Raw genomic sequence first — 15,305 nt, 5'->3', positions numbered from 1 at the left:
CGAGATCCAACAAAATATGAATAGTAATTAAGATTCAAAATTTGTGTTTTTTTTTTTTTGTGTGCTTACCGATGAAACAATTCAATGTTAACTGTGTTTGATGTTGGTGTAGTGGGGAGTGAATGGGGGCATGAATGAGGTGGTGGAAGAAAAGGGTGGGTGAAAGAGGTTGTCGGTTGAAGAAAAAGTAAGAAATATAGTGTGGACATACTATGATAAGGACCAATGTTCCTCTTTTAATGATAAACATAGTTCAATCAATCAGGTGGTGGACATGATTAAGCTGCTAACTTATAAGTGGTTGAAGGTGAAGTATGCTACTCTTCCCTTTAATTATCATGGTTGGTGGAGTAGTCCTTTCACTTTATTAGGCATATGATAAACTATATAGTCTCCTTTGCTGTTTTTTGGTGCTGGCTCTGGCCTTGTAATTATTGATATAATACTATGTTGACTTTGGTGTTTCTTCCTTAGCACACCTAGTGCTAGGAAGGCCAATGTTGTGTTAATATATTTCATTTTAGCCTCTTCAAAAAAAAAAAAGTTCCTATTTTATTCGATGATTAAAAATAAGGCTAAAATATGGTTTTAGTCCCTGCAAATATGCCTCCTTTGATTTTAGTCCATGTAAAAAAAATTGTTTTTGGTCCCTGCAAAATTTTTTGTTTTTGAAAATAGTCCATGAATTTTTTGTTAAGGACTATTTTCAAAAACAAAAAATTTTGCAGGGACCTTTTTTAAAAACAAAATATTTTGCAGGGACCAAAAACTACAAAATTGGTTCAGTTATAATGTGTCACGTATGCAAATCATCACAAAAGTGGGGACAGGGACTATTTTCAAAAACAAAAAATTTTGCAGGGACCAAAAACAATTTTTTTTTTTTACCGGAACTAAAACCAAAACGAGATATTTGCAGCGACTAAAACCATATTTTAGCCTAAAAATAATTTGGCTTTAATATGTATTTCGTCCTTGCAATTAGGGGTCGTTTAAAAATTGGTCCTCGTAATCGCTAATCCTTGCAAACTAGCCTTGCAAAGTTTAATCATTTAAAAATTGGTCCCTCAACCCAGTTAATCGATGCCACGTCACTGATTAACTATGTAACTTGCGAAAATACCAAAATACCCATGGCTTCATCTTCTTCCTTTTCCCTCTCATTTCCTCCTTTTCCTTCTCCAGCACAATACTATCAACAACTTTATGGACCATCATCTTCAACTGTGGGTTCACCATATTATTATCGGTGTTCCATACAAGAAGCAGCACCAAAGAACTTCATCTTTTCTTCTTCTCCACACCTCACACACCTTCCTCTCTCTCTCTCTCTCCTCTTCCTTCTTCAATGAAGTTTAAACAAAAAAAATCTGCAAAAACCAATGAACGTGTTCCATTATCGTTGCAAAAACCATTATGATTATGAAATTATCTCTAACCCAAACTTTTCAAAACATCTTAACTTAATAATCGGTTTTCTTCGCAAAAAACTCACCTTATTCCTCAATCCAAACAATAATCAGTTTTCATTTTCCAAAATTCCAACATCAAAACAAAACAACCATGGTGTTCAGAGAAGCAGGTTCATCTCATCCTTTCATCTCTTCATTCATTTCTCTCCCAATCCTTCAAATCAAACAATAATGGCTCCAACAAAGGCAAAGAAGAAATCCGCGGAGAAGAAGCCCCGCACAGGATTAACATGGGTCCTATTCAGCTATTTTAATAGATTGATTTACAGTGTTCGAAGGAAGAATTGCAAAATGAAGGTCTCTGTCACCGTCGTCGATTTTCAGATTTGGATCCAAAGGGTATGAATGGTAGAACAACTTCAAAGATTCTAGAACCATGTGTTCCTTCACCAGATTCATCGATTTCCAGATCTGTATCCAAAGGGTAAGAATGGTGATGTGAAGGTGTGAGGAGGTTACCACCGGCGAGATTGTTGTGGGCGGCGAAGGTGTGTAAGGGATGGAAGGAGACGACGAGGAAAAAGAGTTAAGGGAGGAAGAAGAGCAAAAATGCAATTTCCATGTTAGGTGACTTCTTTAGGGGTAAAACTGTCCATTCAAGTCATTTTTGTTGAGTCAGCATTGTCACTTAACCAATTAACATAGCCACGTCAGTAATTTGATGACGTGGTAGTAATTAAGTGGGTGTAAGGACTAAATTTTAAATGATTAAACTTTGCAAGGCTAATTTGCAAGGATTAACGATTATAGGGACCAATTTTTAAACGATCTCTAATTGCAAGGATGAAATACATATTTAAGCCAAATAATTTCCCTATTTGTCTAGTGATCAATACAAAATGAAAAACAAAAACTTAACCTAAAACCCAAACCCCTAAACTTCTCCCCATTTCCCAGCAACCCATCCCATCGCAGCAATGCGCTTCACCATCTTCTCCCTCCGCCACACCACCCCTACTGCCCACCGCCACCATCTCCGCACTCTCTTCTCCGGCACATTCACCCTCGTCCGCGACCGCGGCCTCGACCACGCCGTCGAACGCGAAAAGAATCTCAAACCTCTCCTCACTCTCCTCTCCCTCATCAACAACGAACCCACCAAATCCCTCCCCATCTCCATCATCAAACAATCCCGATCCCTCAACCTCCCTTTCCGCCCCATCGAATTCATCCGCAAATACCCTTCCGTTTTCGAAGAATTTTACAACAATGGTTGCACTTTTGAGCCTCATGTTAAACTCACAGCAAAAGCTATTGATCTTAATGCCGACGAAAAGTTCTTGGTTGCTAGTGATGTTTTTAAGAAAGATGTTGCTGTTAGGGTTTTGAAATTGTTGATGATTGCGAAAGGGAATAAGATTCCTTTGAGTGTTGTTGATGGTTTGAAATGGGATCTTGGTCTTCCTGATGATTATGTTAAGTCTGTTATTCCAGAGTTTCCGGATCATTTTCGCGTTGTTGGTGTCGATAATAATGCTGTTTTGGAACTGGTTTGTTGGAGTAAAAAACACTCTGTGTCGTTTTTGGAGAAGAAATATGGCGATAAAGCGAAAGGGCAAGGGAAGGAATTGGGTTTTCCGGTGCAATTTTCGACGGGTTTTGAGATGGATAAGAAGTATGAGAAATGGGTGAAGGAGTGGAATGGTTTGAGGTATGTGAGTCCGTATGAGAATGGGGTGAATTTGAGTGGTTCGAGTGAGGAATCGGATAAGTGGGTTGTTGGGGTTTTACATGAGATTTTGAATCTTTTGGTGAGTAAAAAGACGGAGAAAGATAATGTTTTGATGATTGGTGAGTGGTTGGGTTTAGCATCGAGGTTTAAGAGGGTGATTTTGCAGCATCCGGGGATATTTTATGTGTCGAGTAAGAATAGGATGTATACCGTTGTTTTGAGAGATGGGTATAAGAGGGGTTTGCTTGTTGAGGATAATCCGGCGATGGAGTTTAGGAGGAGGTATATTCATTTGATGAATACTGTTAAGGAAGATAGCAAGAACGATAAGTCTGAGAAGGGGAAAACAAGTTCAAAAGAGGGTAGTTTGAAAGAGGATGAAGGTAAGGTAGAAGAGGAAGAGTGTGACGAGAATCGCGGGGAGGAGGAAGAGGAAGAGGAAGGGAGTGGTGAGGAGTGTTCTGATGATGAAGATGAGGATGCTAGTGAAACCGTCGATGATGATGAAGAGGAGGAGTCGATGGGTACTCGTAAAAGCTCTGCCAATAGAAGGGGAAGAAACAACTTTGTTGAAATGAATTCTGCCAATAGAAGGGGAAGAAACGTGGCGGAAACGAATTCTTCCAATATAAGGGGAAGAAACTTTGACAATAAAAGGGGAAGAAACTTTGAGGAATCAAATTCTACCAACAGAAGGGGAAGAAACTTTGAGGAATCAAATTTTACCAACAGAAGGGGAAGAAACTTTGAGGAATCTAATTCTACCAATAGAAGGGGAAGAAACTTCGAGGAATCTAATTCTACCAACAGAAGGGGAAGAAACTTTGAGGAATCTAATCCTACCAACAGAAGGGGAAGAAACTTTGAGGAATCGAACTCTACCAATAGAAGAGATAGAAATTTTGAGGAATCCAATTCTAACAATAGAAGGGGAAGAAACTTTGAGGAATCAAACTCTACTAATAGAAGGGGAAGAAACTTTAAGGAATCGAATTCTGCCAACAGAAGGGGAAGAAACTCTGTGGAAATGAAGTTAGGTACTGAAAAGCCTTCGAGAGATTCTCGTAGAGAGAGATCAGGTGAGAAGCTTATGCGGTCAACGTGGGAGAAGAATGCATCAGAAGTGTCTAAAAGAATGCAAATGCGAGGTGAACATAAAGATGTTGAAAATTCGCCGCATCGATCAAGATCCACTAAAAGCAGAGAGGGGTTATTAACTGTTAAGAAAACCGTTGTTTAGTGAAGATATATCTGTTACTCAATTGATGTGCAGGTTGGCTGTTCTTCTAATTGATCCTTTCATGTTATAACTTTCACATTTTATGAATAAAAATTTGGTGTTTTGCTTATTGTTGTTGTTTTTCTATGCAATTTATTGTTACGTTTAGGCCTGATTTTTATGAGAATGTTGGCTGCTAGAAATCATAGAAATCAGACAAAATATGACACGACTTCAAGACCTGTAATTAATACAAAAACAGATTATAAATTAAAAGAAGGAAAAATATAGTAAAAGTTAGCTTGAGTCATTGTAATCATACTGAAATGCTATCGTTTATCTTATTACTACTATTTATTATTAGATGAACGAAGTAACTACACTATTCTCATATATGCTGGTATAAACGACTTAAAATTGAAGAAAAAAGTAATTATGTAGTTTAACAAAGTGTTAAGTATTCATGCTTCATTCCTTAGGAATTGTTGATGACTAGATTATTTGCGGTTTTCATAGTAGCAGAGAGGCTGACTTTTTATTGCAAAAAGTGATCTTTGCTACTCGTTCCTGCTCTTGGTTGGAGCACAGTAATAGTGTTTTCAAGAAAGCTTCCTTTTTGTAGATAAGATTAGGCATTTGACTTGCATTTCATTGAAAGCAAAGTATCAGTCTAAGGGAATTTATGAATATGAGAAATGCTAGTAAGTGGCAAAAGATACCATTATTAGGCGAATTTAATGTTGGTCTTGCTAAATAATTCTAGGCCACTCGTCATTTAGGGGAATCCATGTGAAATTAACTCAATTATACTTTTTGTTTACAAAAAAGAGCATGTGAAAAGTGTTCTGTTAGTATTTCTCTTCCTAAGATATGCATGTTTGTGTCGATAGCGGTGCTATAACATGCAATAGCGGGAACACGTAGCGCTGCCGATGTCCACTGTGACACCTTCAGCTTGTGAGGCGCTTTCCGCAGTTGTGGTTGTTGTGGCCGTGAATGGCGGTGAAATTGTGGCCGGGTTGCGGTTCATACCCAGTATCACGTCTGCTATTAAGAGTTTCAGGGCTAAATTTTGAAAATGTGTTATTTCGAAAACATTGTCTTTTTTGAAGGGTATAATTGTCCTTTAAGACCCTTTAAGTGACTTGATACTTTACGGTTTCAATTCCCATGTTTTCTTTCTTCTTGTCGCTGTTTCCTTCTTCATGTGCTTTGCTGCGTCTTTTATCTTCATTGTTTTGTTCTGCTTTCATATTCTGTTTTGATTTATGCTCTTCATTCTGTTCTTTCGTTGCTCTGTTCTGTTGCTTTGGGCCTTGTTCTTCATTCTGTTAAGTTCTGTTCTTTGATTACTTATAGAACTTGATTGATTTTGATAGGAAATGAAAAAGTTGATTGTAGTTATTAAGTACAATTATGATGGTCTCTTCAATTTTGTGTATTTTTCTATTTTTGAGTATTTATTTTTACTTTGTCACTGATTTTAAGTCTTTGCAATAACGGCTCTCCCGCTATCCGCTACATTAATGGCATTTTAGTAGGTCGGCGCTGTGCCGCGGTATCTGGGATTAACATTATAGATATGCATAGACACGGGAAATTTTCTCTTTTGATTTTTTTCTGTTTTATTTTCCTTTTTGGTTTATATTTGAGTGTCGCTTATATTCCATGTTCCTTGTAATTTGTTCCATTTGTTTTAGTGAATTACGAATATTTGTGGAGATACATATCAACCCTATAGATCTTAACTTACTTCAAAATAATATTAGTAACAATGAACTTTGATCATTAATTATCAATGTGTTTAAGTTTATGTTTTTTTTAGCTTTGAGCTTTAATGTGCATGGTATAAATATCATGCATTTGTTTCCTCGAACTTCGAGTTAGAGGCCATATTGCTCCCCACTATATCACTTTAGTATTTTGGGAGTTGGCCGCTGTTGTCCTGTTATCCACAATTGATTACACTGCTGTGCATATACTTTTATATGCCTTCCTATCTGCTTTGAATAAACTATGCTCTGTTGGGTATGTGACTCTGCATGTGCGTGAAAACGGTATTGGAAGCAATTTTCTTCCCCGTAAAGTTTATTGGCACTGTCAAGAGTCCATCATTGGGTCCACTTCTAAATACACTTTTGTTGCAAATATTGTTTTATGTTGCAAAGTGTGTTGTTGCAGAGTGTATTTGCACACATCTGTTGGGTATATTACATCACTATTTGATAATGTTCTTACCATTATTTTCATCGAGTGGTATGTCCTGCACCAGTTCTATGCTCCCTTGTTCAAGATTTGGACAACCCACCATTCATTTTGGGGTCCACAGTACTCTTTCTCATGGTGAACTCTCTCTTACCACCCTTTCTTCTCTTCCACAGTAAATCGACCCTTGACTACATTGTTTTTTACTGACCCAAATAGCAAATGGTGAAACACCCACCGCTCCTTTGAAATATATTTAAGGCTCGATCCTCAAACACAATTACCACAACATCAATCTTCTAACTTTTTGTAGTACCTTATAAGGGTCATGTTTTCTATGCCTCCGCTATTTGTTAGTTTCATGGACCATCTATCCTATGTTACATTACAGTTTTAAGGAATTTCATTCAGTTTCTGAAGCCTTTAACAAATTGCAACTCCATTAACTTATTGACTATTCATCTTCCGGTGAGTCTTCTGTCTTTTTCTAAGGCCAATCTTTAAACTTAATTATATACGGATTGTTTTAATAGTTTTGTGGTATTATTGTTTTTGGTTGTTCGGATTACTCTAAAATTGGGATAGGGTGACAAATTTACGTACTTACATTTGTACTCTTATGCGTGAATATTTCATATTCATCTCGTCGTTTATGTATTCTATTCAATAGCAGCCATACAAATCACTAAATATGGATGGCTTGTAGCACCGAGTTGTCTATCTTGAGTGTTTTCCTAACGACTATCTTGTTTTAAGACTCTTGCATGACAGTTACATTAACCTTCAAGACAATATGTTGCTACTCGACCATTCTTGGTTTTTGGTTCTTCGGTAAACCACAAACCAAGAAGGGTTGAGTAGAAACTTGTTGTCTTGAAAGATGAAGCAACTGATGTGGAAGAGAATTTGAAATCAAGATAGTCGTTAGAAAAATACGCGAAACAGGAAACTCAGTTCTATAAGTCATTCATATTTAGTGATTTGTATACATTTTTTTTTTTTGAGGTAGTGATTTGTATACATGTTGAATAGAATACATAAACGAAGAGATGAATGTGAAATATCCACTCGTTAGAGTACAAATTTAAGTACGTAAATTTGTCACCCTATCCCAATGTTAGAGTAATCCAAACAACCAAAAACAAGAATACTACTTGTAACAATCCGTATATAATTTAGTTTAAAGATTGACCTTAGAAAAGACAGGAGACTCACCGGATGAAGAACCAGGAAACAGTTAAGAATGATAAAGGATCCTTCTTATTAGAAACGTTGTAGTTTGTATATTGAACCAAGATTCAGCTCAAGGCAAATATGTAGGCCATTGTTTTAGCTTAGTAATTGTCTAGCATCTCAAATAAGCCTCTCGATAGTGGTTAACTACTTTCGTTTGGCCTTCACTATGAAGCACAAACATGTTGACACCAATAATAATTTGAGAAAATGAATTGAATGGCGGTGTTGATGCTTCGGAGGGCCTTCTTTTCCATATCATTCTTTTATTTTTGTACATTTGTCAGTGTTTTTATGTTACTTTTGCAGTTTGTCTTTTCGAATTTTTAACTTAATAGAGTTTTTTTTTTTACTTTGTTCACAGAAACGCAATTGCCATCGGCATGATTTTTTTTCTCCGATTAGCCCTGTTCTTTCAAAGGGAGGACATTATATTTCATAAAAGGGTAGTTTTGGTATGCTCTGATTACTCTGCATGATACTACAAATCTACAATAACTTTAAAGGGAACTTCAGAGTTCAGATATTATTTTCAACAGGGCTGCTACTATTCTTAGTCAAGTGTAAGATGAGAAAACCAACAAGCTTGTACCTTGTATGTCAATTTACATTTGCAACTGTTTCATATCCTTTGATTTCTGCTTAATTATCTTCAGTTGCAGTCCCTAGGAATATTGGTTTTTAGGTAAAATACTATAAAAAAAAAAGTATTTTAAACCTAATAGACTGATCTACATAAATAAATATAAATAATATTTTTAATTACTACTATTTTTATTGTTGTTATATTAAAATGTGTACCTTGTTAAATCATGCATATTTTTTTCTTTAATTTAATTTAAACTTGATGATCTACAAAATAAAATTATCTAAAAATTTAAACAAGGACACTTTGTTAAATCGGCAAACAGGGAAGTCGATCTAAAATGTAACGATCGACAAGGGAATTAGGACCGAATATATATGGTATTTTGGGGTGCCTAGAGCAATTAAAGATGCTTAAGGAGCAATTTTCATTTACTTATGCATGGTGTTGGCCCGATGGCCCAGGCCCAATCTAGTTTTCATTATCCGTGAAAATAAATGGGAGTTATTTTGTCCACCCACTCAAAACCACTTCAAAGATACAAATTTGTGAAAAACGTAAAATAAATATATTTTAACCTACAAAACACAATTAAAATATACATACTATTAATATTTTTTTAAATATAGATAAGGTAGAATTATTATTAAAAACAGTGACACTAATAATCATCATTTTATAAGTGTTTCATGTGAAGGAACTCTTACCACTTGTTATTAAATACATGAAAGTCTATTTTTTTTGTCCAATGAATGTGAAAGTTTGTTTTTACAAGACATCAACAAATAGTTATTGCTTCCCTAAAAAAATAATATATATTGCTTGTGTGTAAATTAAAAAATTTGATATTTCTGTAAAGTTTTTTTTTTTTTTCAAATCTTTGCAGAGTATTATTTATTTATTTTAGGAAAATATTTGAACGTCTTGGTATATTACATTCAGTTTTTTTGTTTATTGTATATATCAAATATTACATTCAGTTTTAATAAGCGTTGTGAAACTTTTTTTTAGAGATCAAAATGATATATATATATATATATAAATATTAAACAGTTCTGAAAAGTTTATCCTAATTCTAATCCCGCCTTTTTTGGTGGGTCTGAATAATTTTTATGAAAAAAAAAAGTTTGCAAGAAATGGAACGAGGGACCATATGCATACACCTTATAGCTATAGCCGCTATGCCACTTTTTTATTTTGTTGAAATATTGTTGCTTCCAAAAAAGAAATACATGACTAAAACATTTTTTTTAAAGCCCCAACCACCCTAGCGGTTTCCTCTCTCATAGCAGTTATTTTTTATTATTAGTCGTACATTTATTGATAGTAGTTTTTTTTTTTTTTTTTTTTTGTGTACGTTAACTACGTGTTACGATAGTAAAGTTGCATCTTTAAAATTGTAGATAATTTGACTGATCTAGATGATAACTTTTTCATTAGAAACTTCACTTTTTCCAGTAATTTTGCTTGCCTCTTTGTTTCTCCTATATTATATTACATGAAGTTTTTGTTCAGAATTTTTATTTGCAAAAGTCACGACAGTAAACTATAACATTATTTTGTTTTGGCAAAGTAATTACTTTGATTCCATATTCATTTTTGTTGATTTTCATATTCATTATTGTTGATGCAGACTAAATGTTGTTAATTTGCTTCTTTGAGATTGTGCATGTCGATCATTCTCAATTGTCACTTAGTTTGATTGTTTCTGAGTTTAAATGTAACTCTACGATTAATAATATAGCCAATTTGATATTTTATTTATGAAACTCTAAAAAATCCGTGCATCTCATGGGTTAGAGTCCAATAATACAACAAAAGTTCATCAAAACAAAAAGTCAATAGCCAACGCCCAAGCATAGAAAATGTCTTTGGCACAAAATATGAAACTGATGCAAAAAAAAACATCTAGCTTTAAACCACCAAAAAGAAAGAAGCTTAATATTCTCCAAAAACTTAATAGGAGAATTTTCTTTGCCACGAAAAATCCTATCATTTCTTTCCTTCCAAATCATCCAAGAACTCGCAAACCAAATCAATAACATGAAAGAGCACCTTGATTTAGCATAACCAGATAAGCTGCCAAATTGTAAAAATCGATCTGCAATAATCGACGGGTCCGTTGAATGAACTTCAAACCAACATTGAACAAGTTGCCCAATTGAACCAAAACAATTATGCACTGTTTCCACCGAACCACAACCACCAACACATAACTGAGACTCCTGAGATATAATCCCTCTTCAGAATAAATTCCCTTTAGTTGGCAATTTGTTCCAAAAAAGCCACCAAGCAAACACCAACACCTTCAACGAGACATCCTTCCGCCACAATAGATCCGACGGAAAGAAATCATGAGGGGAGATCTTGTTAGTGAAAATGCGGTATGCACTGACCGAATACCCCACAGCTGGATCAGGTACCCAAAACCAAACATCGTGAATAACCTGAGGGAGTTTTGAAAAAGGAAAGGGCATAAATATGGACAGAAGTCAGGACAAACTTAAGAAGAATAAGACGACCACCAAAAGACAAATTTATACTTTTCCTACTTGACAGGTGGAACTTAATATGATTAACCACCGGGAGATGGGAACAAAAAGGAACAAAAAGGGGGAGATGGGATCACCCTAATGCATACCCTGAGCCAAAAAGAATTCCTCAATGAGATTATCATTAACTAGAACAGCCGCATTAGCCGTGCCAACACATTCTTTCATCCATTTCCTCCAATGATTCGGAAATGGCATATTGCCCACACCATCATCCAAGTATTTTCAATCTACAGAATCGTATGCCTTTTCAAAGTCAACCTTAAATAATAAAAATTCTTTTTTCAATTTTCTGGAATCATCAACCGCCTAATTAACAACTAAAAAATATGTCTTCCTTTCACAAATGTTGATTGTGTGTCCAAGATTACACTATCAATTACACTACACAATCTATTAGCTAACAACTTCACCGACAACTTATACAAATCTCCCACCAACGAGATGGGACAAAAATCACTTAAACTCTGATGATTATCTTTTTTAGGGATGAGAGTGATGAAGGTACTCTTTATACCTTTCAGAAGTTTGTTGTTACGATGAAAATATGAAATAAAACACATAATATCATTCTTTATATCCACCTATAAATCCTTAATAAAACCAAAGTTGACCCCATCCGGGCTTGGACAGTTAAAGCTATCACAATCCCAAACCGCAGCTTCAACCTCTTCCAAACAAAAGGGCCTAATAAGAGCTGCCCCCTCCCAATAATTTAAGGTGTGAAAATTAAACTTTGTAGCTCGTGAGCATGACATATTAAGATCTTTGAAGTGATATGCGAAGTGAGAAAAGATAGCCTCCGTGACATTACAAACACCTTCCACCTGAACACCTCCCACATAAATAGAAGTGATGGCATTAACTCGCCGCCATCTAGACATAGTACCATGAAAATATTTGAAATTAGCATCACCTTCGCTAAGCCAATTCAAACAAGATCGTTGCCAACAAATACTAGTGTTGATCCGAGATAAGGAATATAGCTCAGCATAAAGACAATATAACTTCTCCACCTCCTCATCACCCAAAGAAGAAGTTTCCTATTTTTCATCCAACAAAGAGATGCGCTCCTTCACATTAAAAATTTTACCTGAAGATTGTGAGTGTGACTCTGATGCCACTCCCGCAAAGCCAATGTAATCATATTTAGTTTTTCCTTTAACACATAACCTCCCCACCCCTCCACCTGAAATGACTACCGCTTGGTGCTAACAAAATTCTTAGAACACGGGACATCTGCCCAACACTTCAACCTATAGAACGGTTTTAGCCCCCAATTTTATTCATCAACTGAAATGACTATTGCACAATGATCAGACAAACCACGTAACTGTGCTACTTGAAGGCAATTGGGCCACCTTAAACACCAACTATATATGTGAAACTTAATATGAAAATGGATGTGTAAGTCCAATTCAATTAACAATGTTGATATGATTAAATCAAACATTTTTACCTGAGTTTGAATTCGTAACATCACATTGTGTGTGTAAGTTTGAAGTGATGATTTTTATTTCATCTACATATAAAAAGCGAGATATTACGAAAAAAACATTGTATTATTTGATTTTTTTTTACACTAATTGAGAATATTATAAGAAATCATTAATTAAGAAAAACATTTAAACACTTTTTATAAACATTTAAACTCTTAATTTTGATTATTAATAAGTTGATAATAAAATTAAATTAAATTAAAAGATTAGTGTTAACATTTGGGAGAATAGACGAGAAATTGAATATTTTATGAGTTGCCCCATAGAATTAATATAAACAAAAACCTTACCCCTTTATTTGAGAAAAAAACAAAAACCTTACTTAATAACTTTCTTTTACTAAAGCAAGGTTTAAAAACCTACTTAATATATCATAGGCAAGCATCAACATAGAGTAGACTAGCACGCCTCTAAAATAAGGACAAGCAAAGAAAAACATAGAATAGACAAGCAAAAATGCTGCTAGTCCTATCAGTATATTAATTAAAAGGATAAAGACAATTTAACATGGATCTTTAAGAAAGGTTTAAAGGTAGATTCTTATTATTTTTAATAAATTTCGAGAAAATATTACAATTGTTTATCTCTTATTTTTTGATTATTAAATTCAAAATTCTACGGAAATCGATAAAGGATCTATCTTTAGACCTATTTTAAAAGGCCTGGTTAGACAATCCCATAAAATCATTATTGATCTGTCCGGTGAGGACTCGATGGAGACAACAGTGGTGAAAAGTGCTCTGGTACGGTGGGGATGAGTCTTCGCGGTAGAACGAAAGGTGTCTGCAGGCACATACTCCAACGCTCAAGTCAGTATAGAAAACGAGAAAGGGTGTGTAAAAAGTGAATCATACTTTGGGGTGAAGCTAAGCCACCCTTATATAGGCGTGTGTGAGAATAACCTCTTCTGCGAGATGCGATGTCTGATTAGGAGACGGCTAGAGGACACATGTATGGTGTCTGATGCACGGGTGCATGCTCCAGTGGAGTAAGATGTACTGATGTTGGTGTGTTCCTTCAGACGATGCATCTTAGCCGGTTCAAAACAATTATAGTTCTTCCACGATTTTGTTAGTCGTTGTTGTTTAGAAAATAATGTAGTGATAATTTTGAGATATTTGTCGAAATTTTCTCATGTATGATTAAATTGAGTGCTTTTTCTAAAGAAAAAAAATGTTTTATGTGTTAATGTCTAGTACAGAAAAGAGATCCTAATTATTAAGAGTTGGTTTTTTTTATACTTATTAGGAGTTACTCCGTTGATAGGTAAATAAAATATGATAAATAATTGTTCGAATAAAATTGAACTCGAGTTCTCTTGATTGGTCAGTTACAGAGGAACTCGTTTAACTCCTAAGACTCAATCATTTGGTTCTAAAATACCATCTTCATGAATCATTCTAATCAATATTTGTCTTTTTGTTATAGAATGAAAGAGTATTTGTCTATTCCCCGCTTTATATTTACATGCATGCATATATGCACATCAATTATAGTAGGATTATGATTCGTGTATGATCTTTAACAATCTCGACAAAGATGTATAAAGCATGCACCTTGTGCTCTTTCAATGTACTTAATTCGAAATCCACTTTGTTTGCAATATTTTAGGATATAGCTCTTTTGGCTTTTCCTAGCATAAGTTCCATTCAGAACCTAATGGCTACTTTTTTGTTGACAAAATCAGAACCTAATGGCTTCCATGTTATTAAAGTGAAAGCACAATAATAATGAAATTTGGTTACTGAGAAGATTGATGCTTTGGTTGCAATTATTTTGTAGAGAAAATCTCTCATCTTCCTCTTCACGGCACTGGCCAATCATAGAAAGACAAGACACAAATTTTGAACTAAATAAAAAACAGGTGAATACAATTGAGCCAATTTTAAATTTACCGTTATCCTAGCACTTATGTTAAAATGATAGTACTTTCATGTTTGTTTCTTTTGGAAAATATAATATGGGGTTTAGGCAAGAGATAACACACTAGTAATTAACTTATTTTACAATGACAAAGATAATATATTGAATAGAGGCATCTTTGAGGAGGTGCAAACAGTTATACAGAGCTGAGTGATCTATATTGAGAAAAACCAAAGTCTCACATCGGATAGGTGATGACCTGACAATGTGTTTATAAGCGGGGGCAATTCTCACTTCACAGGCCGGTTTTGTAAGGATGAGTTAGACCACAAATTTCAACATGGTGTCGAATTCAAGGGCCACCTACCGATTCACGCACCAAACCCAAAGAGTGTTGGGCGTGACAGGGGTGTATTGGGAAAAACCCAAGTCCACATCAGATAGATGAGACTCTTGATGAGAGTTTATAAAGAGGAGTCACTCCTCACTTCACAAACCGGTTTTGTAAGGATGAGTGACCCCAAATTTCAACATGTTGTATTGGGAAAAACCCAAGTCCCACATCAAATAGATGAGACTCTTGATGAGAGTTTATAAAGAGGAGGCACTCCTCACTTCACAAAGCCGGTTTTGTAAGGATGAGTTAGACCCCAAATTTCAACATGGTATCAGAGCTTGTCGAATTCAAGGGCCGCCTAAACCTATTCACTCACCATGCCCAAAGAGTGCTGGGCGTGAGGGGGGGTGTATTAGGAAAAACCCAAGTCTCACATCGGATAGACAAGACTCTTGAGAAGAGTATATAAAGAGGAGGTAATCATCACCTTACAAGCCGGTTTTGTAAGGATGAGTTAGACCCCAAATTTCAACAATAATCTATCTATTTATCTATTATAAAAATGAAGAATAGTGTGCAAACTATATTTCCCAACCCTAATACCCAATTTGTCTATTTTACCTTTTATTTTTGTCACCTCATTTCAATTTTTCCCTCCACTAAACTC

At 35.2% G+C, this 15,305-nt stretch overlaps 1 protein-coding gene across 1 annotated transcript; it reads left to right on the top strand.

Annotated features, from left to right (window-relative positions):
* The first annotated feature begins 2,300 nt into the window (after positions 1–2,300).
* LOC25496311 (protein WHAT'S THIS FACTOR 9, mitochondrial) lies at positions 2,301–8,426 on the top strand. The gene is made up of 2 exons (XM_013596592.3): positions 2,301–4,417; positions 8,166–8,426. The coding sequence occupies exon 1, from the start codon at positions 2,390–2,392 to the stop codon at positions 4,382–4,384; it is 1,995 nt and encodes a 664-aa protein (XP_013452046.1). The 5' UTR covers positions 2,301–2,389; the 3' UTR covers positions 4,385–4,417; positions 8,166–8,426.
* Positions 8,427–15,305: the final 6,879 nt, after the last annotated feature.

The sequence above is a fragment of the Medicago truncatula genome, chromosome 6 (assembly GCF_003473485.1).
Source record: "Medicago truncatula cultivar Jemalong A17 chromosome 6, MtrunA17r5.0-ANR, whole genome shotgun sequence".
In the NCBI taxonomy this organism is placed as follows: domain Eukaryota; kingdom Viridiplantae; phylum Streptophyta; class Magnoliopsida; order Fabales; family Fabaceae; genus Medicago; species Medicago truncatula.
This window is presented reverse-complemented; position numbering and strand designations above follow the sequence as displayed.